This window comes from Bombus pascuorum, chromosome 5 (genome assembly GCF_905332965.1).
Source record: "Bombus pascuorum chromosome 5, iyBomPasc1.1, whole genome shotgun sequence".
NCBI classification, from domain to species: Eukaryota; Metazoa; Arthropoda; class Insecta; order Hymenoptera; family Apidae; genus Bombus; species Bombus pascuorum.
In genome coordinates this window covers 17,548,447-17,575,005 of record NC_083492.1, presented here as the reverse complement: position 1 = coordinate 17,575,005, position 26,559 = coordinate 17,548,447, and the positions used below count along the sequence as shown (strand labels likewise).

The 26,559-nt window shown below is 41.9% G+C and overlaps 2 protein-coding genes and 2 non-coding genes across 7 annotated transcripts; 2 read left to right on the top strand and 2 right to left on the bottom strand.

Moving 5' to 3' along the window:
• The first annotated feature begins 197 nt into the window (after nt 1-197).
• On the top strand, nt 198-19,239 carry LOC132906759 (LDL receptor repeat-containing protein egg-1-like). Of its 2 annotated transcripts, XM_060959255.1 has the most exons (9): nt 198-478; nt 10,474-11,514; nt 14,612-14,855; nt 15,395-15,851; nt 17,241-17,368; nt 17,672-17,791; nt 18,082-18,099; nt 18,409-18,556; nt 18,989-19,239. In XM_060959255.1, exons 2-9 carry the CDS (start codon nt 10,474-10,476, stop codon nt 19,083-19,085), a joined length of 2,253 nt encoding a protein of 750 aa, XP_060815238.1. In that variant the 5' UTR covers nt 198-478; the 3' UTR covers nt 19,086-19,239. The 2 variants fall into 2 exon arrangements, with proteins under 2 accessions (XP_060815238.1, XP_060815239.1); XM_060959256.1 differs by lacking the exons at nt 198-478; nt 10,474-11,514 and adding an exon at nt 13,688-14,524.
• Nucleotides 4,334-4,404, bottom strand: Trnaa-ugc (transfer RNA alanine (anticodon UGC)). Its single transcript has one exon. It is a non-coding gene; the product is annotated as a tRNA-Ala (tRNA).
• LOC132907601 (U1 spliceosomal RNA) lies at nt 12,156-12,318 on the top strand. The gene has a single exon (XR_009658225.1). It is a non-coding gene; the product is annotated as a U1 spliceosomal RNA (small nuclear RNA).
• A 10-nt stretch (nt 19,240-19,249) lies between the features above and the next one.
• Nucleotides 19,250-26,098, bottom strand: LOC132906756 (serrate RNA effector molecule homolog). 3 transcript variants are annotated; one of them, XM_060959244.1, is made up of 16 exons: nt 25,990-26,098; nt 25,466-25,604; nt 25,066-25,344; nt 24,640-24,834; nt 23,449-23,515; nt 23,125-23,372; nt 22,879-23,051; nt 22,667-22,798; nt 22,359-22,603; nt 22,141-22,281; nt 21,809-22,057; nt 21,559-21,729; nt 21,205-21,467; nt 20,814-21,089; nt 20,577-20,699; nt 19,250-19,777 (listed from the first exon to the last, which is right to left on the bottom strand). In XM_060959244.1, exons 2-16 carry the CDS (start codon nt 25,585-25,587, stop codon nt 19,699-19,701), a joined length of 2,763 nt encoding a protein of 920 aa, XP_060815227.1. In that variant the 5' UTR covers nt 25,588-25,604; nt 25,990-26,098; the 3' UTR covers nt 19,250-19,698. The 3 variants fall into 3 exon arrangements, with proteins under 3 accessions (XP_060815227.1, XP_060815230.1, XP_060815228.1); XM_060959247.1 differs by having other exon boundaries at nt 21,830-22,057; XM_060959245.1 differs by lacking the exon at nt 19,250-19,777 and adding an exon at nt 19,957-20,402.
• Nucleotides 26,099-26,559: the final 461 nt, after the last annotated feature.

The window sequence follows — 26,559 nt, the reverse complement described above, 5'->3', positions numbered from 1 at the left end:
TTCTATAATTTGACACGGAAAGTTTTTAAAATACAAATACACATATGTATCGATAAATTATTCTTCGATTTGTTAAGTTGTTACGTGTAATAAATTCTGTAAACCTGATTGGTTATCGAAACGAATGGCTGAGTGGTGATTGGTTACTATGGCTTGTATACCTGACAACCATAGGACTAGCAGACTGGCATATCGCATCGCGCGTCATTCACAGTGCGCGCGGCATTTGGTGCGTAACCGTCGATGCGTGGTAAGTGCGCGCTGAATACGGCTACACGTTGTTGGAGTGGAAACGCGCGTGGGATCAACATGTGACGTTTTATGGATGTGAACAGTAACGATGATCGACGAGTTACCGATCGATTAGCCCAGTGGATTCGAAACTTCATCAAAGTATTTAGAATATGCTGCCTTGCCTTTATCCTCTCCACTGAGAGATCACTTTCGGGGAATATGAGATTATCGTGATAAACCAAAGGTGAATACAAACAGTTTTATATAGCGATAGATTGAATTCTATGACAGCGGCATTCGTTAAAAAGCGTTTTTACTTACCGAAAATGTTTATGTCACATGTTTCAACGTGTGTCGAAACGTTCAATAATTATATTCGTTCGTTCTCTCGTTTCATTCATTCGACAAAGTGTGCTTTGTCAATTCATATTTTGCTCGGTACATTAATCTCGTCGTACTTCCGGGAAATAACACGACTGTACAGTTCCTGCTATTGGAAAGAATTGTTAAACAGAGGAAAGTTGCTTATACTACCTTGACGATAGATAAATTTATATTTCCTCCTTTCCAAACATCGCTGAATCATTCAGATATGTTTATACTTTATTCGACATGTTTTCCCGGCGAACGATTATTTTCTCCGTTTGTGCATGCGGCTGTTCGCAAACTAGCACGGCTTATGCATATTGTATGCGCATTCGCGTATAGTATCACTAGCAGCAGGAGGATTTAGTTCGTCCCGAGTGTTTTAAACACACGTACGATCGAGTTTCCCGCGTTTCTTTGTTTCCTTATTTCATTATGTCCCTCGAAGACGATTCGGATCCGAGTTTACTACCTCTAACAACCCAGAAATCGGTTGCAAAGGACAAGACCTAACCTTCAAAAAAATGGTACATTTTCTTGTTGACAAAAACGAGTGGTCGATCGTTTAGTTAAATCGTAACATGGAACATAGATATAGGACGGTATCTCGGTCTCACGATCTCTGTTCGTTGAATTGGCTGGTCGACCGTTTCGCTAGTCGAGTCGTGAACGCAAAAATTCGATCTAAGCGCAAATTGCGTCACGCTTGATTCTGCACAAAGCTAACCGCGATGTAACGTCGAATCGATCGTTACAGTACGATAAGGGATTACAGTTAGCTTTTGTCGTAGTCGAGGACTTGACAGCGATCGCGAAGTAGTTGGTGATCGTCTTCTCGAACAAAGAAGTTCGTTCATTGTTGGGAACGGCGTACACTCGAGCGTTTCGAGTACATCGGGCGAGCACCGTGCACTCGTACCCTGAACGCCTCGTTAACATTCCACGTTAAGCTGCCTTTGAAAATTCACACGAGTCAACTGGAATTAAAAACTCGCAGAGTATTTGGAGCATCGAACAATTACGTTTCGAAAGATTTTCCGAAGCGTTAAGTTCTCGCGGTCCACGATATTTACGAACTTTCGTTGCAGTTAGTCCGCCTTGATTTTGTCAATCACCATCGTCGAGTCCATATAGTACAGTATTTCGCTACTTCAATATTTTAGCAGCAGACTTATGGTATACAATAACATTTGTACGTACGTGGTTGGATATACAGTCTGCGATAAAAATGTAAGTGGACAGGTGGTGAAAATAGGTATCAACGAAGTTTCGTTACACACGCATTGTTTATATAAAAATATAAATATCAATTACAGTTACTTACCAAACGGTCTATGTAGTATAAGGATTTATGTAATAACACTAGTACTAGTTTGGGTTAATCTTTGTCGATACGTATATTACTGTCCTACTAATTTCTGTCTCCGACTGTATATACGCATTGTATGTTACACCATATTCCACTATTACATACGAAGCGCAATGTCGACTCGACATAGAGCCGGATAGGATTAGGAAAGTATGGCGAATAGAAAAACGATATGGAAGATAAAAGCGAAAACAACGCCGCGTATCCCGTTTCCGCTGGGAGTCAGCCGAACCACCACGAACTTTTCCTGGATTTGGCTCACCGACGCCAACCTATTTATACCGCGTCAGTTGTAACTGCTTGCGATATAGCCGCCTAACTCGGTTGAAAGTTCATCTAGCCACATCGAACATCCAACGATATCGAATGGAAAGACCACGCGAGTCTCGCTGTTTCACTTTGCGTTTGCCGATGCGACGGACCAGCGGGATCGCTGAAGGAGTGGCTTGTCGGTTAGGATGACACGGTTAGGATTCGATAGGTTTAAATGAAAAAAAATTAGGCGAACGGAACGGGTGCAGGCATAGTCGGTGTACGAGTCAGCGTTGCGTGGGTGCCAAGCCGCGTACGCGTACGCGCCAGGTGTAAATAAAAGCGAACGCGTAACCCTCGTCTCGGTTAGCGAAGCGCGGCCAAGCGGAACGTTTTCTTTCGTCCCATTGTCAGCTGGTCGTCTCTCTTTTCTTCTTTCCCTTCTCTCCTCTTCTTCTTTTCTTTTACCCAGGTACTATGCACGCCCGACATTCTCGAACCCATTGGCCATTACCCTAAGAATCCTCGTCAACTCTAATGTTGACGCATGCACCTTGACAACCGAGGAAAACTCGTGGATTTCACTTTCTATTCTCTTGGCGAATTCCTTTGTCCGAGCAATGCATACACAAATCTCATGCGTGGCTTTAAACGAGAGAAGCATCTCCGGCGCTAAGTCAGTCTATTCGCATCTTCGCGATTAGCGTCGCCGAAATAGATTACGCGTCTTGCAGTCATCGTGCATCGCGTGATAAGAGATCATGTGGTTCGCAAAGAAGTACCGCCGAACGAATTATCTTGCGATCATCGAGTATGAGGTAAGGTCGGGAAGCAGTGCTGTCTCTGTGCGGCCAATTCAGCTCTAGTCGCTCGTACTCGGTGTATTTATATCTTTGGCTGCGATCAAAAGAGCTTCCTGCTGTGGTGTCACGGCGCTTCGAACATGGAAGAATCTGGAGTCTATCGAAATTTAGTTGCACCGGTTCGCAAACGTTATTTTTCAGAAACGTTTTTCTTGCGCCATTTACCTTGGAAAGCGCCTAGTTTGTAGTTTACGGATAAAGGCGGATCGAAAGGTTGAAATCGTAACGTCGTTAGAAACTCACGTCTGCAAGCGCTTGCTAATTGGCGTGATAATCTTGGCTCATTCTCTAGTCTTCGTGCAAGAACGAAGATATCAGGCGATTCCGTCACGAAACCTATCCTTCTTCCGTCTCGACCTCGTCCTCGTAGTATTAACGCAACGATAATTCCAATTTGCTCGTTATGCCTTCGAATCGCATCGTCTCATAGTCAAATTCAATTTCATTTGTTCGATAACCGATGGTAAACGCGGTATTGGCAGTGTCGTTGGCCTCTGTTGACTCAAACGAATTTCCTACGGGACTGTGCAAGGTTCGGCCATTCGAACGAATCGAGACTCGGGTACCGCGTTTCTACGTTCTGCGAAGACTTCTTCGGGATGGTCGGAAATGGGGGTAGGGTCAGCTATGAATTTGATGATTTATTCGCGTTGCTCGTGGCAAAGGGAGTCGAGGAAGAAAAAATACACGATACCCATGACTGTGTTGGTATATACAGAGATCCAGAGTTGGCTATTATAGCCGACTGGATAAATTACGACTGTGTGCATGCCAGTGACGTGCAGTCATCGGCCAACTCTCACCGCCAATATCCTCTAGCTTTCGACCCTATACTTACCGGATAATCGACGCGTTGTACAGCGCTTATTAGGGGTGTAATAAGCCGAGCCTCCAACTGTTCGCATGCTCGTCGGTTTTAAACGGAATCTTAATTCGACGAGAGAATAAAATAGCTTTGACATGGCTGCCGACTCAACGAGATAAAAATAAACGTTAATAATAATAAAATGGTATCGACTTCCTCTCTCCTTCGAACGGGCTTGCTCTTAATTTTCCTTCGAAACGTAACGTATTATATAATTCCTTTGTACCACGGACACATTGCCGATCATTCATTTCCTAGTTGAAAAGCAATTAATTTAGCTGCGAACGATATAGCCTGTGACTTCCAGTACGATATGGCCGAATCGAGGGCAAGCATAATACCATCCTATAAAACCAATAAATATTACAGAAGCGAGAAAAAAGTTGGAGATGCCGGGGATCGAACCCGGGCCTTTCACATGCAAAGCGAACGCTCTACCACTGAGCTACATCCCCTATCGAGAGGGGTTGCGAGATGGTCGTGAGAAGGGGTGTGATACAGACTATACCAAGTTGGAATCATAGTACTCGCTTCCCGTACAAAATCATGTACGGTTTCATGACGCAATGATTTAATTAACGGCGCGTCTGGTTTCGCGATGCCTGACTGTCAAACCGATAATTTAGATTTAGACGAAGGCTGCGGACCATCGCGTAAATCAGTTTCAACCACGTTCCAACCATTAATAACTTGATTGCGATTTAAACGCAAACCGTTCGAACCGCATCGTTGCGAACCACAAATCTTGCAATTACGAAGTCGCGTTACGAATAATTTTGAAATTTCCTCGGAGAGAAGGGAGCGACATGTGATAGAATGGGGAAACGCGCAGACGCGAACCGAATGAAATGCGCGCGAAAGAATTTCGGTTCATTAAGACCGTTCCAGTTTCCGTGGACAGGATATCGCAACTATCCACGTAATCGATGCGTCGAATGCGTTGTTATCGAACGCATTAACATATCGGGTCGCTGGTTTTTCTGTGTTCGTTAGTCGTTGCGTATTTTCACGTGTTTCACCGTTTCCCACGCAGTTCAGCTACGATGATTCACCAAAGAGGCGTTTGTTCTTTCGTTTTTCTCCCTTCTAGCTTCTCCTTTCTCGCTACGGTGGTTACGATGGTTGCATGGCGAACGGAAAAACATAGCGGTTGCCTCCGCGGAGGGATGCTTCGTATTTCGCGGAGGAGCTTCTGTATCTAACGATGGTTCATCCAATCGACGTCTACGAATTGGTAAAGGAAATACGAAGACGGGCAGGATAACAAGCGAGCAACGAAACGTGTAATTAATAGTCGTGATCTGGTGCCGCAGAAACGGACTTATCTATGTGGTAATCCCTTCTTGAAAAATCTGAACGAATCGTGGCTGTACGATGTCTGCCTCGTTCTCGCTTAATGCATTGATGCTTCCTCGTTATCGCGTTGCACGAGAATGGAACAACAGCGAAGAATCGGGACGAGTGTCACTGAGTAGCGCCGAGTATCGTTGCCAAAGAATCTGCCGCGATGATTCCAAGGAGTGGGTCCCATTGGCTGGCAGTGCCTTCGTTCATTCTTTCGAACGCGATCCTCGGATGATCGGTTCCGACATCGTTCGTCCTCTTTGATTTTCCTCTTTCTTTTTCTTTTTTCGTGTTCCTCACCGTGACGACTTCGTTCGCAGTCACCCTTGGTACGACACGGAGCGTTTAACATTCTGCCCTACCAGGTTTCTTCATCTTCGTTCGCGAAAGGCACGCTGTCCGTTCCACTTTCTATCCGTTAGCGGCTATTCGTCGGTTACGTGCAAAATATCCTTAACATCCGCTCCTCGTAGAAAGAATTCGAAACGAATGCGGGAAAATACGCGGCAGGTCGCGGTTCGTCATAACGATCCTTTCCTCGAAGAATTCAAGTTTGAATTGCGTGGAAATGCTAACAGCGTAAAACAGGTCACGATTACATCGATAGCCGTTGGCGCTTTTGATCGCGAAACAGCTCGCTGGTATAGCGGCCGATTCAACGCGATGCGTTCGGAATATCCTCGATCCTCGGTCGGAATCGACGACGTAACCTGCAACGTTGATCGGTGCGTAACGTTCGCCCACGGTGTACAGCTCGTGCATCGACATATGGCACCGCACGTGCGGCCAAACAACCGGTCTTCTCGGCCGAACAACTTCCGAGCTGCTGCCCGATTCCATTATTTCTTTCGACGCGATGCGCTCTGTCTGGATCGTCCAACGATCGTTCTTTTCATTCCAAGACCATAGTACACGTAACTTTTCCAACGCGATCTTTACGAAATTTCCGTATTACTTTACGTCCGCGATTTTCAAGCGGCGCATCGTGTCGCCAGAATTTTTAAAACACGCAATAACCGATTATGTACATTTAGGGGCACCGATCCGTTCTCGTTTAGATTGTCAAATAAGAACAGCGATAGTCATTGGGTGTGAATATCCTATCCTGAATCAAACGTGTATAATATATTTTTTAGTACTTCGTAGAATTTTAGCAATTAGATTATGTGTGTTATGAGATGAAAAAGGTTGCAGATAGCTGCACTGCTTCGACGACGTGGAAAAGACCCTCGACGCCGTATTTACGAGCAAATGATCGCACGCGTCTTCGCAACGTGACTAATTGTGGCTACCCTGCAGAACGACACACGTGCAGTCTCGTGCGCTTTCATTCCCGATTGTCTGCGCGCGAACCTAACTGTCGAAATCGGGTCTCGATTAATCATCGACCGAACCAATTACGGCACACGCTGAAGTGGAACGAATTCATCGAGGAACCGGCATCTTTTACTAGTTTCCGAGACCTTCGCTAACTAACGCGAAGACGATTCCTTTATTTCGAGTTTTCTTTTCCTTTTCTTGCCGTGTGTAAAGAGAGCGTAAAATGCCTCGCGTATTCGGTCGAATCGGTATCGTTGATCGCCGGAAGGAAGCGAAGCGCAAAGGGGTTTGGCGCCAGCTGTGCCTCAACCCTTTGCAGATCCGTACGTTCGTTAATTGGTTAACCTCTAATTGAGCGCACGATGAACAGAACGGTGCAACGTAAGAAGAGAGGGCAGCCTTAGAAGCGTAGATGAGAACTAATTAGCTACCGGTCGGCTCGACTGACCGATTGACGCCTTTGCTCCTTCCTCGCTTTCTCTTTTTTCTTCCTCTTCATCGGGCAAAAACGGTTAAACATTCCGCCCCTTCGTTGACCTTAGTCGTATCGTTTAAACAGAAATCGATACGTGGATCTTAAATGGCATCGCCGTGTATTATTTACTCGTTCGTTCATTTATTTACGGGATAAATTGTGTAGTACACAAATATATAGCGTATGTTATATATATATATATATGTCGGAGATGAAAGGACACCGGGCCCCCGTTGGAGTTACTTGGAAAACCTCAATACCGTAGCATTTACGAAATAACCCAAACACAATCATTCGAAACTTGAGACAGTGAGCTTAGGCTCGAGGCGACAATCGGTCGCCGAGCATAGCCATGGTCACGGGATGAACGTTCTACCTAACAGAGATGTGGAATTGCATAGTTCGCCTTAAAGAATCGGCTGTACCGATACTTGACAATAAGCATCCCAACGATCCCGTAGCTCGCCACAAACAGATGGTCGCCAAATGTTGATGCATCATTCACAGTATGTTCAGGTAGCCTGAGGAACCGCTGTAAATTTTAGAATTTAGGGAACTAATGTTCCTCAGATTGACAAGCGGTCTTCGTTCTATCAGCCCGTAGACCTGTCGCCTGTTATGGAAGGTCTACTCTCCTCAAGTACGACGTTTCCCGCTAAGAGTTTTGTCTCAAGGGCGGCTAGCATCCTTTTACAACCGTTAACATGGAAATTAACCAATTAACAGCAACGTCCATTTCCCTCACTTTCCGAGGCTTTTCTTGACGAATCTAATGACCTCGTGCCCGTAGGCACATCCCATTATAGTTTTCCTCTGCAGCGTCGTCGTGACGGAAGGTGATTTTCTTGCAGTCTCATTAGCCTGGTGTGTCTGTACGATCGGTGAAGAGTGAATCGAGTGACCTGTGTATCACGAGGAGTGAGTAGAGTCCGACTTAGACTTTGAAGCAAAGTATATCCGTTATTCCGTGGATCGTGGATTCGTCATATCGAACCTAAAGTCATTGTCATTAGCGTCTAGTTACCGTGACCATTTATCAATCTTGTAACATCTATACCTGTGTTAGTAAACGCTACCTCGCTACGCTCGAATGTGCGACAACGATAAATAATCCAGGTGAAGATTCATTACACGCCCCTAACTCAAGTCCCAACACCAACCCGACATATATATATATATATCCAAAAAAGAGAAGGAGAGGAAAAAACACAGTATATATAGAAATTTAGAAATGAATGATTATGGTGTATGGAATCATCATATTTGGCAGCAAGTTCTGGAAATTATCTGCAAATAAAGAATCTTCCTCTCCTTGTGGAGCGAGAATCGTACGTCGGATGTAGGAAATCTAATAAAAAGTAACTCGTCAAAGGTCATTTGGAAGAACGTGCGAGAGAAGAAAGGTAACGGTTCGTCCTTCTTGTCGTAGGATTTTTTTCTCACGTTTGTGAACGCGGTTCCGCGTGATAGGAGCTCGAGTCATCCTCGCGTTCGCTGAACATCGGAGATTCTTTTCGCGGCATTCGATGACTCGAAGGAAAACGCGTTTTCCTTTTGTTAACGCGTAACCAGCTGTACGCGATCCTGTTAGGCACGAGCAATGCGTCACCATGGACACACCGTTGACTCACGATCCGAGCCGATAGATACACGGAATTAGCCCCTGGATTCCGGCGTTTGATTCCGTTTCTAATAAGAAAGCCGGAGATTAACTGCGTCGATTCGCAGGGCGTCGTAACTACAACCGAACTGTCGATCGGTCGATCTTCCTTGGGAGTCTCGGTTTGTCGCTTCCTGATTTTATTGCCTTCCGCTACATTCGTCACACCGATTCGAACATTTCCTTTCACTCGCGATACCATCGTCAGATTCTTTATAGGTTGCGCTTCATGGGAAGTTGCCGCATGGAGAAGAATGCGTCGAAATTGGTCCGGTAAAAGCAGGGCAATGAAAGGCATCATCGAGTGGAGTGGAGTCGGGTCGAGATGAGAACGATACGGTATGCGTTCGCGGATGGAACGATCGTAGAAGATCCACCGAAGATCCACGAGGTCGATGACGTCAGGAGCTTGACGGGATCAATCGGAGAGTCAAGTCGCGATAATTGCGACAATCGTCGGGATGCTCCCCAACGAGACGCTTAATTCCGCTCCCTCGTTCGTCGCAACTCTCTTTCTCCGCGTGACTCTTTCGCCGTTCAATTTACGGCCCCTCGCGCTATTTACTTAACTTCGAAGATTGCCGATCGTTAATTGTCGCTCCAAACGTACTGCCTACAGTTCCCCCGACGATCGAACGTCTGCGTTTCGTAACTCGTCCGAAAGAAAAATCTACCCATCGATTTCGAGGAAACGAATCATAGATTGTTTCGAAGATGGAGAAAACGGCGTTTGAAACTGGAAAGCGAAGCAACGAAGGGACGAAATATATACGGCTATAGCGAAAAGAAAGTTTAGAATTGCAACTTACGTATGAATATTAGTAATTTTGCGCTAGATACTTTTCATCGGTATTAGCAACAATCGCCTGTTTCCATTATCGCGTTTATTAAAATAGAATTCTGTGTTCTAAAATTACAATAAAGTAATACGTTTTAATGACAACTGGTCGCGATACCGAAGCGATTCAACGATCGTCAGGAGGTTTCTCTATCCACATTCGATAAACGAGAAATTCGATGGGCAAGTCGTGATCAGTCGGTTTCCCCGAGCGAGCTATCCGGTGGAAAAAATGGAGCAGCGCGCGACGCGGTGCTCATCGAGGACACGATAATTGGCGAACGCAGGGTTAACATGACCCACGAAACATTTCATTAACTCTGGACACGGCGTCCTTTCGTAGAGAGTACAAACTGTCACGAATCGATCAACCTACTCGTCGAAACCAAACGACTAAATCAGTTAATAATATTCATGATAGGACGACGCGCGTGATCGAACTTGGAGATCGAAAGTCCATCGTATATCGACTCGCTGATATCGTCCAAAGCTGCACCTTCACTGAAGCACTGAACGAGGAACTTTCCGTTGGTTCTATGTTTCTTGAAAATGTTGTTGGTTGTTGTCAACGTTTCGCGCTCCATGCTTCTTCACGTTTCTGTTGCCAGTAAAAAAAAGTTGTTGCTTGTTACCTGTTCCGTCCGGAGCGGTAAAGATGAAACAAAAATAAAACAGCACGAAGCAACAGATCACGAGAAAAATGAACGTCCCTGAAAATTGGAACAAAACCCAAATATTCCTTTGATCGCGTCGCTTCAGCGTGGACAAGTGCTTCCACAAGTTGATATTTGTTGGGCACTACATGCTTCGAACATGCAGCAACGAAAAGTTCTTCGTTGTTGCTTTGATGAAGACGCAGGTTAACAGTATTTGTCTTTTTTTTGTAGATGGAGAACCAAGGTTTCGAGGAGGAGTTTCAGCAGCCAAGAAGCGAAGAAACGCCGATATCTTCGCGAGAGTTTCGCCACGATTCGCATACGATCTCGTTCGATACGTCTGGAAACGAGCTATTGCCCGATGACCCGGTGTCGAACGCGGATGGCCACGTGTACGAGGACATTCTGCCCGGTGTAGAGAATCCCTGGAAGCATTCCGGAGTTATGAGCGGCCAGGATGAAGCTCTTCGGCGACCTTTGAACACGATCGAATACGTTTGCGAAAGCGCTACGACGAGATCATTGGATAGAGAAGAGATCGCTGGAACGTTCCGTCGTAATTTAACGTTACCGTTTCGACGTGGCACCGGGTTGGATTCTTCCCTTGGTAGCTGCTCCATTCGTGGCACGAGTGGAAAGAGAATCGACGATCGCCGAGAGGATACGGAAGTCGCGACGTGGAATGCCGGTATCGTCGCCTTCACCGATGACGCTTTCTCGTCTCGAGCGCAGTCTGTCGCGCTCCAATCCGAATACAGACCCAGTAAAAAGCGCAGGAAGAAGGATTGCAAGCATTGTCGAAGCAAAGCTGCCGCGTCTAGCAATGACCAACACCACCAAGTCGTTGACGAAGAGAGCGAAACGATTCTGAGAAAAAACAGGAACAACGAGCAACAGCAGCGTCTGCAAATATCGGGTTCGAACGATTCGCAAACTATCCTCGATCCACGCAATTTCACCATGCTACCTGTGTGCTGCCCGAACAGAGAGCCGGACGAGTTCGCGATGCCGGCTACCAATTCACCCTCGATATTCACGATTTCTGAGAAAGTCGGCGGATCCCCAGCGAGCACGGTGGAGCTGATCAGAAACGAGCGAAGCGGTTGCGCAAATCTCGTCAATTTGGCGGAGATCAACGAGGACAACGCTTTGATCGGCTCGGGAAAGAACCGGCCGGGTATGAGAGTGAATTCCATATATTCGCAGGATCGTTGGTACGCCAAGGGGACGTCGATGCTTTTCACTGACGCCAAGGAACACAGTTCGTTTCAGGTGAGTGCCGTTCGAAACCATTTGAGTCGTTCATTTGTCAAATTAATTAACTCTATAGAGCAAGAAGTGGAGAAAATTACAGTGGCTACAATAATATTTGCACAATATTCTATTAATTATAACATTTATGTGCTACTTAATTAGATCCAAATGTATCAAATTTCGTATCATTTATTATCTTTACTACTACTATTACAAGAATTTAATACGACGAGTACCTGATAAAATGACGTTTCAGTGGAAAATTAGAGAAATACTTTTTGTAGGCACTGCGCATAAGATAAACATTAATCAAATGTTTCGATAGTAAAATTTAAAATATTTAAAAAAGGTGGAGTTATATATAACCATTTCGATCTACAAACCACTCACTTGTCAACGCCTTGGATATTAATCTTTGGAAATCTACATACTCGCGCCTCCAGATTACGGGAATTTTAAATTTATTTCGATGAATGCGATATATCGATTTCGTTTACGCGCGCGGGTAAGTTGAGCACCATTGCCAGCAGTACGTGATTAGGTTGAGAATCATTGGTTAAAGTTCGACTGGCCGCTAGATGGCGACAAGAAGTAGAAGTTTCTCGCTTGCGATCTCTATCGTTAGTTAGAATAAATCGGGACTTGAAGCGGAGGAAAGCATACTTACCTGGCGCAGAGGTTACCGTGATCAAGAAGGCGGTTCCTCCAGGGCGAGGCTTTTCCATTGCACTACGGTTAGGCTGACCCTTGCGAATACCCCTAATGTGGGTATCTCGGGCGTATAATTTTTGATAGTCGGGACTGCGTTCGCGCTGTCCCGGTCATAAAACATTTAAGAAACTTAATAAGTCCCTTTCAAAAATCCCTTTCAGGACATTTCAGAATATCCAGAATATCCTTTTGAAAAAGATATTCTAGTAAATAATTGTAATAATAGTCAAATAATAAGTTTTCTCTCCGAGAAGAACTTTTCCTCTGCTTCTTTTACTACACATCATGTAAAACGGTATTGACGAATCTCGGGTAACTTTGTTTAGTAACTCATATATCGCAGTATCATTTGATAGAGAGATTTATATCTAGAAATGAGAAAAATTAGTACCAAGCAGACATAAGTTTCATAATTCGATGTAAATATGTATTTATTAATTTTATGTAACAAATGAGCGAAAACTATTCTCCTTCTCGACGATCCTTATTGTTGAGGCTATTTCTCAACTGCAAGATTAATTCGTTAGTTCATTAACGTTAAAAACAGAGATTGTGATTATGTAAATATACCTGTTACTTATATACCTATTGCACATAAACCACCTTACCTCCATCCGTACATGTTTAGTACATAGATACCCGTGCACTATCTCATATGTATTTAAATACGCGTGTATTAACGTATCTGTATTTTAATTCATGTGATTTTTAGTACATAGATATCTAAGAAATCTGAAAGATTGCGAAATTAATAAAAGGTTTAGAGTACTTCAATATATTTACTGAAATAATGTGGGGAAAAATCCCAAGGGTCAAAATACGGATACATTAATACACGTGCATTTAGATACGCCTGTATTTAAACAACATATATGAAACAATGCACGTGTACTGATGTATTGAAAGATACACAGGATAAGGTACGGGAAATAACGGGTCGAAAGGGAAGAAAAAGGGGAGAGAAGACCTTGCGCACAACGAATTTCTATCTGTCGACGAGCGTCGATGATTGTTCACGGCTAAAATGCGAAGCGCATTTTGAATCTTTCGTTCGTTATTCCCTTCACATCGTATCGGAACCGTGAGTCACCCATGTGCGTAATTTGAAACCGAAACAGAATGAAAAATCGCGCGATTCATCATGTTCGAACGAAGCTCGGCTTTGATCGCACGATCGATGAAGTCTTTTGATCGTTTCATTTGTATTCTAAACAGAGAAGCCACGCCATTGACGAAGGAAGTACCCTTCGTTGTTTCACGATATATCTATATATAGTTTGCAATCTCATGATTCGCTTTCGTCATTTTTTTTTCGCGTCCTTGTTCCGTGTTTCAAAGGAAAAGAAACCGTAATCTCGATGTGACGTGTACGATTGCAACGTTAAATCGAAAAGAAGACGCAGCGATTAGCTATTGCTCGATATCGATTGCGATAGCGATTAGCGATTGCTCGATATATGTAGTTATCGAAAGGAGTGGCAGACGCGGATCGCGTGGTATAAATAACTGGGAAATTTGACCTGTCGATGATCGCTTCCTCGACGAGACGAGAGTTCATTTTGCTTTCGGAGCGTCTGGCGCTTGTCCGCCCTAAACGAACAAAACGGAACGGAAGTGGAAAACGTCTATCTATAGCCAGACGCGATGATCGTTGGCCAGCAGGCAGCGTGTCGCTGCGTGGTGTACGAGTGGCGAGTCTTCCGTAAGCGAACGGGCAAAGGAAATCGACACGACACGACACTTTCTCCCTCGTCGAACGTTGCGCTTCGAATCAACACGGTATACGATCGAAAGATCGAGCATCGATCGCGGTGATTTTACCGGTGCTCGGAAAGAAAGCGGAATAAGGGTCGCGTTTAACGTAGACCGGTATCGAGGACGGTAATCAGTTGGACGCGGACCACTGCCTCGGAAGGCACGACATCCGCTTACGCTCCCTATTCTTGAACAGCCGACGTAATTCGCGACTCTTTGGTTTTGGCTCTATAAAAAAAAAAAAGATATAATACGTAATATCTCAGATGTGGTTTGGTAGCGTCATGGTTATATTTAACGCGTCGAAGGTTGGCAAGGTAGAAAATGATATCCGTTCGAGAAAAATTGTTTTGAGTTAACGCGCGCGAGTGACTGTTCATTTAGTTGCGAAAAAATTCGCTATAATCGGTATCTAGATTTTCTGCCACGCCTTCGTTTGCTCTTGGGAAGTTAAAACTCAATGACTATTGGAAAATAGATAAGCTATTATCAAATATATATCTAGTGAGGAGAACCGCGTAGCCGGTTCGAAGAGAATGCAGTACCGATGGCTGAATTTGAGGTAAATCGCGAGCAACTTTATCTGGAAGATTTCGTAGTCGATGCGCACGATCGATAAGTATCGAACGATTCGATCTTACTTTTTCAGAGGGCCTACTCCCTCCCAGTGCGAACGCAAACCCCGTCTTCCCAAAATCGCATCAACCTGCGACGAAGTGTCAGAGGAGAACCACCCCCGCATCCGGCCAGACTTCGAAAGCACAGACACGGCTGGACTCTGCATCTGGCGCATCCTCTCAAGGCTTCCGGGTGTACCAGACCCCTCGTTCTTCTGCTGATCGCGTTGCTGCTACTTTTAGGAATAGGTGCTGTTGCTCTGTACATCGCGTTTGGTGAGTGGTTACGCGATACTTACACGATATCCGCCATGTTAAAAGGCCGGATACAGACGAGCGTCTCTTTGATGCTGCGCCATATATCTTTCTTCGTTTCCCCAATTAAGAAGAACAAAGACAGACATACCGACGTAGCAGAAAGCAAGGTGAAAATATCGCACTCGTCTGTATTCGGCTCAACGAAACACGAAACGTTGAAACGCACGAACGATCACAGTGAACCGACGGAGACAAGCGACGATCACTCGGCATCGAGATTTTATTTCACCGAGGAAAACGATCGTAGCGATCAGATGAATTCAACCACTGAAATAAGCGCTCGCGAGACATTTAACGAGCACGTTATTACGCTCGATTATTATAAACCAACGATCGAGCCGAGACGCGACGAACGTTTATTTCTCGGTTAAACGGATATTTTTAGTCGACAAGCGTCGACGTGAGATTCGCTCGCGGTCGTTGACGATCCATTAAAAAGCTCTCGTTCGTCTTTGCTTCCTCCTTTTAATCGTGGTAACGCGAAAACTGATTTTTAGCAGAACCCGAGAAGCTGCAAATCATACAACAGTACCTGAAGTCGTCGACGAACGACTCGTCGTCGAACGACGACGTGTTAGTCGCGGGAACGTTTCTACGTCGATCGAACAGCGAACAAGAACAGAACGACGCGTCGGCCGTGTCATCGACAACACCGATGCAGCCCTCGGCCACTAGCACCCTCGCTGCAAGTATTCTTTTAAACGGTGGCTCGTCATTTCCGGAGAGTCGCGCTCCGCCAGCGTCGGAAGCGGAAACGGAAGCTACGAGCCCGTCCAGCCTCAACTCTACCAGATACTGCGACGACTGTCTGCCAGAGGAGGTTTGCGTTGCTCTCGTCGACGAAGAAGCACCGACTTGCAGGATCCCTCTCGATCCCAAAGATCCAACCGGATGTGCCGGTTTTTGTCTCATCAACAAACAAAAGTGTCATCGTCTCGATGTCGACGCCTTTAGGTAGGTAAATTGTTCTAACACCTGCTTATTATCTTATTACGTTATACGTTATTCGTGTATCAGGTCTGTAAGTATGAAACCGGAATTTGCCTATAGATGCCCTAGCTGATAATGTAGTTATCACTAAACTGCGCCATTGATGCCAAAAGTCTTTGTTGACATCTCACAAACATTTTCGACTTACAACAATACAAGTTTCATACAACAGCATAGTTTGTCATAGCGTTGAACATGTCGAATTTTGTGCCTGGAAACTACGATTTGCGGACAGCGTTGATTTTCTGTTATCATTTGAAGAAAACTGCTGCAGAATCGCATCGAATGCTTGTCGAAGCTTACGGTGAGCATGCTCTTGGTAAATCACAGTGCTTTGAGTGGTTTAAAAAATTCACAAGTGGCAATTTTGACGCGAGGAACGAAGGACGTGGAAGACCACCGAAAAAGTTTCAAGACAGCGAATTGCAAGCATCGTTGGACGAGGATGACGCTCAAACGCAACAACAACTCGCTGATCGATTAAACGTGACACGAGAAGCCGTCTCCGTACGTTTGAAAGCCATGGGAAAGATCCAGAAGGTGGGAAAATGGGTTCCACACGAACCGAATGAAAGACAGCAGGAAAACCGAAAAACCACTTGCTAAATGCTGCTCGCCAGATACGGAAGAAAGTCATTTCTCCACCGAATTGTGACTGGCGATGAAAAGTGGATACATTTTGAGAATCCTAAGCGTAAAAGATCATGGGTAGCTCCAGGCGAACCATCGACATCGACTACAAGACCAAATCGCTACGGACGGAAGACGATGCTCTGTGTTTGGTGGGATCAGAAGGGTGTGATCTATTACGAGCTGTTAAAACCTGGCGAAACCGTTAATACTGAGCGCTACCGACGACAAACGATCGATTTGAATCAAGCTTTGCGTGAAAAACGACTAGAATATCAAAAAGGGCAACACAAAGTAATTTTGCTCCATGATAATGCACCATCGCATACAGCAAAACCGGTCAAGAAAACGATCGAAGCGTTCAGTTCGAAATACTTTCTCACGCGGCTTACTCACCAGACTTGGCTCCGTCCTATTACTATTTATTTGCATCGATGGGACACGCACTTTCTGACCAGTACTTCGCTTCTTACGAAAATGTACGAAAATGGCTCGATGACTGGTTTGCCTCAAAAGAGAGACAGTTTTTTTGGCGTGGCATCCACCAATTGCCAGACAGGTGGGAAAAATGTATAGCTAGCGATGGGCAATACTTGGAATAAAATATTTTTAATCATTTTCATACAATAAACGTGTATTTTCTATATAAAAATTCCGGTTTCATATTTACATATCTTATACGTACGTATTCTTTCAAAATTCGCCTCGTCTCGATTTTAATAGGTGCGTCGAGATCGAGCATTACTGTCTGGATGACGAATGGACCTGTCTAAACACGCTCTGCATCCCTCTCGAGAAGCACTGCGACGGGCATATGAATTGTTACGACCATTCTGACGAGCACAATTGCAGTACGTACACGCATATAGCATATAACATTAGCCCAGTTTTCCACGACTTAAGACGTTCCTTCTGTTATCGGCTTTACCCGGGGCTTTGTCATAGTTTGCGAGGCTTCAGTTTATCCGTTTGTCTCGATATGGAATAATCTGACGGCGGTAAAAAAGCGACGCGCGTTGCACGCTCGATGATTTTGAAAGAGCGTGAGCTGAACGAATATAAGTATTTAGACGATGCGTTCTTGTTAGGAAAACGGCGCGTTGCGTATGAGAAGATCGCGAACGATAAAACGACTGCTACGTTTCTTCTTACAGACTGCGATCTGAAGACGCATTTTCAGTGCGGTAACGAGACTTCCTGCCTTCCACTGGAAAAGAGATGCGACGGCAAGATAGATTGCTGGGACGCGGCCGACGAGATTAATTGCACCTTAGGTAAGATACGCGCTACTACTCGTTGCGGTCACAAGAAGCGTACACCGTTGGTTCGCGAATTATCGACTCGTCAAAATAACTACCAACATATTCTTTTCCATGTGACTCGTCATGGATAATCCTATGATAATTCCCTTTGAGATTTTCTTACGAAGATAGTTCGTTGAATTATTCGCGCACTTTCGGCTAACATGATTCCCCTATTTCTCCCTCTTTCTGTTACTATCGTTTCCTTTTTCTTTCTGGGTTAAGGTCTTTTTCAATTTCTTTTTTTCTGTTCTTCTTCGTAGGTCTTAATCTCGGTGGGTGTGAGTACATACTCGTTTATTTGATACGCATTCGATTTCTGCATGCGATACACAATTACCGCTAAATACACCGCATGCTCTTTCACGCGCACGCATAAGCACTACGATCCCTTTCCCATGATACATACCACATACACAGCCTGCTTTTCACTATGACAGAGCTTTCGAACGGCATAAATTGCAATGTCGACGCGTTTAATCGCTATACTTTAATGCGCTTCTAAAAGAATGGAAAATCGCATACGACGCTTGCTTCATTAACACCACGATCGCGTAATACGTCCGCAACAACGTTTCTTTTGATGCCAGCGTGTCCATCGGAAAACGAGTTCACGTGCAGCAACGGCCAGTGCATATTGAGAGCTCGCTTCTGCGATAGCCTGCCAGACTGTCTCGATGGATCTGACGAACCTCACGGGTGCCAAGGACGGTGCAATAAGCACGAATTTACGTGCCAGTAAGTTGACGATAACGTATCTGTATTCCGTTCAATGTGTAGAGTCAGTATAGGTAAAGGGAACATCTGTTTGCTGAGCACGCGATCGATGCAACGAATTCCAAATGTTTACCATCCAGAATTCTAGGATTTACGTGAATAATTGTTAGAGCCTGCTTTGATTTCTCGGGTATGACACACGCAATAACTGTGCATCGTCTGCACCGAAAGGCCGGATGAAACTCGATTTCAAAAATTTTGTGTTACAGCAGATGGTTAAATACATAAGGAACGATGTATCGATATCTTTTTCTCTATTATCTAAAGCTTTTGAATACGATCCGTACTCTTATTGGCTCGACCGACTCATTAAACGGAGTATATAAATGCCTGGACGTTATAATATTATATTATTGTCTGTGTCACGTAATAATGAGATCGACTTTCACGCAGAAACAATAGATGCATTACGAAGGGAATGAAGTGCAACGGTGTGGACGATTGCGGCGATGGGTCCGACGAGAGGCACTGTAAGGATCGATTTTCTTAGCTTTACGTTTGCGTCTGTCGACTTTCTCTCATCGCACTTACACGTCACGTTACAGTATTTTTATTACGAATTAATGTAATTAAATGTTGTACATAACTGTGCTGTATAGATATACAGTGGTACGGAATAAACAATTTATAAATAGAATACTTAATACCAGAGTGTAATTAGCAAACGATATACTTTATTGTTGTATCATAGGACAGATTACAAGTATTGATTTTTGCTGTAGCTGATCTATCTTGTATGTTACTCTGACACAACATTGTTTCCAAGTATTACGGATATAATATATATTTCCTTAAATAATATATACTACTAGGTAGGAGAGCTTTGCTTTTTAAATGTGCATTTCTCTATTCATGAGTTGTGTTTATACACACATTAAAATCATATATACGTAGATTTTCTAACTGAGTGTATCTCTAAGTGAGTGTATATATATATATCTTATATATACATATACACATATATATGACATATATGACCTTATAGATTGTTATATACATGTATAGATATGTAGTACGCACATCCCGATATTGTTTTCATCAAACTTATCGATTCCAAACATATGATTCCTTTGTTCCTTTGACCTTTCGTCTATCGAAGCAATTTAGAGAAATTCATCAGGTTCTCGTGGTGCATCGAGATCACGATAATGAATCACTGGTCGGAAGTCTCCTCCGCCGCCACTGTAACGTTTAATAAAAATTAATAGATTCTACTCTCAACAAGGTATTCGTTTCTTGCGATGCAATAAAGCTACATGTAAATGTAGATTGTAAAATAATTAACGAGACAGCACACGACGACGACCAACTGGACATAGGATTCGAACGGAAATGGGATATAAAATAAAAGCACACGTAAATACAAACAAATAATTTTATTTGCAATTTATCGGCTTATAAAAATACAGCATCTGCCGATTTGCTTCTTTTTTTGTAAAGGAACATAAAGTAAAAGAATTTTTTTGTACTAAGATACACGATATAATCTTAATTATATTTTCTTTCTTTATGTACACTAATGGTCTAAGTTATTCCGTATCGAGAAAGCAAGAAGTGTGCTGATTTTGTAACACATTGCGTTAACTGGACGGTTCGCTCGATACTAAATATATACTCTGTGTTACATAATCCAGATATAGATCTGCTAGCACAAAAGTTTCATATCGTTTAGAATTTTTCTCATTGTTTTTACTTCTGTATAAAAAAAATTCTAACGGTACTTGATAAAACTTAGAACATATCCATGTCTAGCTGGTCCAAATCATTATAACTAACAAGAGGCCTCGAAGTTGAATCCGGTGCAGCCCTGTAAAACAGCGTTCAATATGGCAGAAAAGAATTTACGAAAACCACCACTTGATCAATTTTTCAAACAAATCGTTTACTCAAGTACCCAGAAGTTTTACCGCGTTTCATTGTACTATCAGGTTGTTTATACAAAGCCAGCGAATTGCGAAAAATTAAAACAAAAATATCTTACCGTCCTCGGTTAAAACCACCACGATTGGAACGCGGCATTCCGAACCCTCCACCGAATCCGGCTCCGTAACTTGATCCATAGCCTCCCCTGCTGCTACCGTAACCTCCTCCGTAACTTCCAAATCTTCACGATTAAATTAGCAGTAATTAGTATAAGAATCATATGTGTTACGATGAATTTGAACGTGAAAGAGAAGTACTGTTACGGTAAAGTGACTTGAGCATATTTAACACTTACGTGCTACATCCATACGGAGTAAATCCTTCGCGTAAGCTCTCTCTCGGAGGTGCTTTATTTCCCGGGTGTTCGGGAAGCTGTGGCCTTTTTGGATCTCTTAGATAGTTATTAAAATATTCCGCTTCCGCTTTTACTTCTGCTACCTTTTCTGCGTGCTTATTAAAAATATGTTTCCGAATAAAGTCTGGTCCTTTGAACTTTTTCCCACTAAGTGGACACAACCACTTATCTTTTGATAGTTCTTGTGTATTGGCTTGAACGAACTTTTCGACTTCACTAATATCAAATATTAAAGAAATAATAGAGACAAAAGAGTTATCTAACAAATTTTTTTCAACATAATTTTACTTTTCAACATAATTTTTTTTTAAAATAAAAGAGAAAAGGATACGCTTCAGCATTTTTAGCACCCAACTTATCGAACTCCTCTTGAGATAGCGTTGCAATTGGTTGCAAGAACGCTGCCATCTTGCTTTCAAAATTGCGACAGTATTCTGACAATTCGGTGCTAGTAACTTTAGCGGTAGGAGGAGATCCTCTAACGTGCATGATTCCACATCTATTTGGCATTTCGTCTTCGTTCGGATATTCACAGTGATTATAATAATCAACCGAATGAACTACTCGCAAATAAAGGATCAATCTGTCTAAGACCTAAAAAAAAAAAGAAGAAAAAAGAAAGAAGTAAACAGTACATTTCCATATCATAATAAACGAATCTTCTTATACGGCTGACACTTGATACCTTGATCAATGTCGGATCTCTTTCAATTGGACCATCTCCATCGCCTCCTAATTGACCCTCTTCTTTGTCACCAGACATTCCTAATAATTCCTCTTCTTCGGCCGATGCCTCTTCTATGAGATAGTCGGTTATGTTCTTCAATACTGGATTTTTAGATGACAATCCAAATGCCTGTAGCAACATAGATCATGATTTTTCAATGACGTTATTATAAGCGCTAATCGAATGTGTAAATTAATTGCTATCTTACAGCTTGCTCAACTTCATTTACATTTTGAATACTTTTATTTTCTTTGTTGTCGTCATCCTGTTTAACTGTATTATCGTCTCTTTTTTCTTCATTCCACAAACCAACCCTGCTATCCAAATTATGCACGATTTTAGCACTCAATTTGATATCGTGCCTAACTATTTGTTTATGGGATGTCAAACCATTTACTGTGCGTATACGACGCGAAAGATCTCGGTTTACTATAGCTCCAAGTTCGCAGTCCCGTAACTAGAAATTATTCCATGTTGTTTCAATATTTTAATTTTTTTCCTTTATTGGCACACGTGTATTTAAATTATTTATCAACATACCCGAATATTGTTTAAACTCCAACATATCTCTTTTATGTTTACTTGTCTTTCAAAGGACACCCAACCTCTTCTAAACCATCTTCTCTCTGGTTGAGGATCTGCTATGGCAACTCGCAAAAATCCAGGAAAACGTTTGCACATCTATTTATACAGATTATTCAGATTATTATCTAAAAAAATGTAACCTACAATATATACGATATATATTTATATCTAACCGCTTCAACTTCTGCCTTTGTTATCGTAGGTGCTAAATTACGGAGGAAGATACTGCTAGTCTTGTGCAAAGCTCTAGGTTCTTTTTCTTTATCTTCACTGGCTAGGTCGATTACCGCTTCTGGTTCCATAGCAGACTTTTTAGCTTCTGGCAAAGGTTCGCTGTCTGTTTTAGCATCTTGATCATCTTCTTTATTATCCTGTGTATCAGTATTTTCATTACTGACATCCATTTTTTCAGTTATATCTGGAACAAATTAAATTAAAGAGTAATATACTATTTTTAAATAAGTATAACATTGAAACTTACGAGGATCTGCTTTTGGTGTATCGGGTTTATTACTATCGCTGCCAGAAGAACTACTACTACTACTGCTGCTGCTGCTGCTGCTGTTACTATCAGTTCGTTTTCTCTTTTTGATATTAATTTCCTCTTGTTTGCCTACACAAAAGTAAAAAGGAAGTGAAGATAATAGAAAGATAGTAAGTATTATTTTTTATTTAATAAACGAAATCAAATACTTGTGCTATCCACACTATCATCCTTTTTTGTTTCTTCTATATTTTCCTCTGACTTTTCAACTTCCTCTATGGAAATTTCGTCATTTTCTGCGATTTTAACTTCAGAGTCTGTACTCTGACCATTTTTTAAATTTTTCTCTGTTTTCAAAGTTTCATCAACTTTATTCGTGTCGCTGTAAAGTGTACAATAACGATTAATCCTTCAAACCTTACCCTATCCTTCTTTTAACGAATACCAATCCATACCTATTATCGCCTTTTTTCTCAGCTCCAACTTTGTTCTTCGTGTCTTCTTTATCCTTGATCATATCTTTAGTTATAATCATATTTGTTGGCTTCATGTCTAAAACTTGTAAATCTTCTTCCGTACCACCTTCTAATTTAATAACCACCGCATCTAGCAGATGCAGCAAAGCATCAGCTTGATCGGCATCCACAGAAACTTTATCTATTTCTTTAATTTCAAGCATCTCCAGGAAGACTTCAACACGTTTCTACCAAGAAAGATGATAAGAATAATAGATTCGATCGATCTCTTAGGAAAAATATTTTTAAATCGTTAATTTATACCTTAAGAGCTGCCACCTGTTCTTCCTTTCTCTTCACTGATTCTTCTGGATGATATTTTATTTTGAACCTGGTAAATTGGTAAAAGAATATGGTATTTCGATCAATTTTGAAATAAATTTCTTATAAATTAAAGCAAACAGACGTACAATTTGTGGATTTATCATTTATGTATATTCGAAAGAAAGTGCATTAGAATTAAGATAGTAGTTAATTCTACTAAGTCCTTAATATAATTTTATACTGAAAATATTCATGTTCGTATAAGCACAAAGCGTGCTTTTAATCGATCATAAACATATTTACGTAATCGTGATAAATTTGTCGCAATAGGTGATGAATAAGATATAGCAGTAATTGTTACGTTTCCCATCCATATCTAGAGCGAATCATTCCTCGTAACTAAATATTATTATATCCTTTTCCTCGAGACGATTATTTATAAATTATCAGTTTTACTGTCAACATTGTCAGTTACAGAATGAAGCCTCACCTGTAGAGTCTGATATTTTTACTCGCATTCAGTTTTCTTGTCGACTCAGAGGTCTATTGTAACAATAGCATATCTTTTGAATGTCAGAAATAATTAAACGGGTTTAGAACGCGGCCTATCGCGAGCATGTTTGGGCTTTGCGCGCCCAGCTCGCATCTTTGTTTAACTACCTAATAAACACCTCAATTCTTCTGCGATGCGCGAAACGCGAAATGCATAAAATATCGTACGTAAAAATAAACGAGCGAGGTGACCTGTGCCCAAGACATAAGGCGTTGCTGGCTGTACACTGTAGGGATAGACAGAGCTGGTCATATTGCTTGCAATTACCGATAAAATTGTGTCTGTAATTTAGCAAAAATTATAAAGCTACTACACCCTAACGCTCTTCTGTTCAACGTACGTATGCACTCTACGTTGTACACTGTACTAGGCATACATACCCGAACAGATAGTCCGATAATTTCATTAGGATTAAAAGATTACTTTCTACAGTGGGCATAACTTTCATGTAACAACGTAGATCTCGACGTCTTGTGGAAACATTGATTACAAGATTATTGTTTTAACAGAAATAACAATTAAACCACTGTAGAAATTAATTATTTTTATATCCACATTTAAGTACGACTGAGCTTCACAATATACATATAAGGAATAATTTTGAGACCATTATTAGTGAATTAAAAAATGAAATATACCATTCCTCGTCCTTGTGTGCAACGAAGAATTCATTCAATTGTTGCCTTCTGAATTCCAATTTATATTCATTATATCGTTTAATAGCTTCCTCGTCTGTAATCGAGTCTTCTTGAGTTCCAAGAAACGCTTTGAAAGACATCATTGGTGGTTGAGTTTCAACATTGGAATTGCTGAAGTTACCAGCTACCTCTCGACTGCAGAAAACATGAAACCGTTTACAATTAGTCAAGAAATTTAAAACATTTAAACGCTACCTTAATCGGGCCAACAATCTTGGAGTGAAACGACTCCTTTTTTGCATACTTATAATACAACCTCTTTTTTTCATGACAATGCCGTTTATAAACCAAGAACAAATTCATAAAGAAAAGAAAAGGGGGAGAAAAAAGAAAATCTGCGTTAAAAATAACATAAGAAACACAAACCTGTTACTGTTACTGTGGTTTCCATAGTGATGATTGCCATGGTGAGGAGGTGGATAATGGTCTGGTCCCCAGGAAGTTGCACCCCCTCCTCCACCTCCATAATAATCATGTCCATATCTTGGACGATCATCCCAATCTGTTCTCATTCTTTTCATTGGTGGTGCCATCTCCTGTGATCTGCCAGGACTATATCTATCGCGTCCTCCACCTCCACCTCCACGGTATTCTCTGTAATCTGGACGCTGTCTAGGTCGACTGGACCATTCTCTGGAATAATTACTATCGTTAAAACTATAAGAGCCTGTTTATGCAAAAGTAGACCAACTTATTCTCAATATGTTTTTATTTGTTAATATTTATTTTAATGCTGTATTTTAAAACTTATCATTTAAGTAGTTACCTATCCACCCAATCATCTCTTCTTCTGTCATCTCGTCGACCTTCTCTAGAATAAGATTCTGTTCTCTCCCCTCTAAATTTGTCTCTTCTTTTCCTATCGTATTCATCGTCAGAGTCACCCATAATGCAAGGACTTAATGCTAAACAGATAAGATGCAAATAGCGTTTATAGAATTCTAATCCTTAAAAAAGTAATACTTATAGTATTTTCTGGAATCTAGAAGGGGTTAGGGAGTAGGCAATTAGAATATACGTATTTTCCAGGACACGATCCACAAACTTTTCAATCATCGTTTTATCGATACTATACTTGAAAGATGTATAAACTTTTGTAAACGTGTGTGTTACGGAACTACCAATTATTTACAATTTTTCGAACAAAATATTCGAATAACGCGCGAGTCTTGCTTTTAGAGTGTCCAAAGCATTTGCTGTTTGGCAATTTAGTAAGACATAGTAATACCAAGAGAACATATTCACGATATATCCGAATTAAGGAAACTCAATGGAAACAAAAAAACTCACCCACGTAAAGTAGATTGTAGAATGAAATTAAAACTCCAGCACAAAGGATCTGATCACCCGTTATGCGTCACCAAAGCATCTACCATACTTCGAGAGGCGTGGCGTCATAAGCGCCATTGTATCGATACTGCACTCGCATATCGATTATTCGTTCGTTCGAGAGCCGCGAAATTCAAATAAGCTTTAATACGAATCGCATAGTAACAGATATTTGCATGACTAGAATCACGTAAAAATATTTGATACATTATACAGATCGTTCAATACAATTTTTAAATACTATTAAATAGTATTTAAATATTACGATTTACATGGATAAGGCATCTAAAATAAATCATACGATTCTGAATCATCCCGAATCATACGAATCATACGATTATCCGAATTGAAAAATATTAATGAGCTGAATGTCAGTGGTTTTCCCATATTCCGATATAATCTCCTATCCGGGATATCGACATTTGATGAAACAAAGCGCGTGTTCTATAAATAATTCTGCGATCATGCGGTAACAATTATACATACATAACGATCATTGATTCTCTTTTCCACGATTCGCAGAAAGTGCAT

Bases quoted from the DNA above. Each gene is read 5' to 3' on its own strand.
- LOC132906759 (XM_060959255.1), top strand. From the start codon at position 10,474: ATGGAGAACCAAGGTTTCGAGGAGGAGTTTCAGCAGCCAAGAAGCGAA. The intron at 11,515-14,611 runs GTGAGTGCCGTT...TTACTTTTTCAG, and splicing joins AGGAACACAGTTCGTTTCAG to AGGGCCTACTCCCTCCCAGT. The intron at 17,369-17,671 runs GTACGTACACGC...TTCTTCTTACAG, and splicing joins TTCTGACGAGCACAATTGCA to ACTGCGATCTGAAGACGCAT.
- LOC132906756 (XM_060959244.1), bottom strand. From the start codon at position 25,587: ATGGGTGACTCTGACGATGAATACGATAGGAAAAGAAGAGACAAATTT. The intron at 22,058-22,140 runs GTATGTTGATAA...AATAATTTCTAG, and splicing joins GGAGTTTAAACAATATTCGG to TTACGGGACTGCGAACTTGG. The intron at 21,468-21,558 runs GTATCAAGTGTC...TTTTTTTTTTAG, and splicing joins GAGATCCGACATTGATCAAG to GTCTTAGACAGATTGATCCT.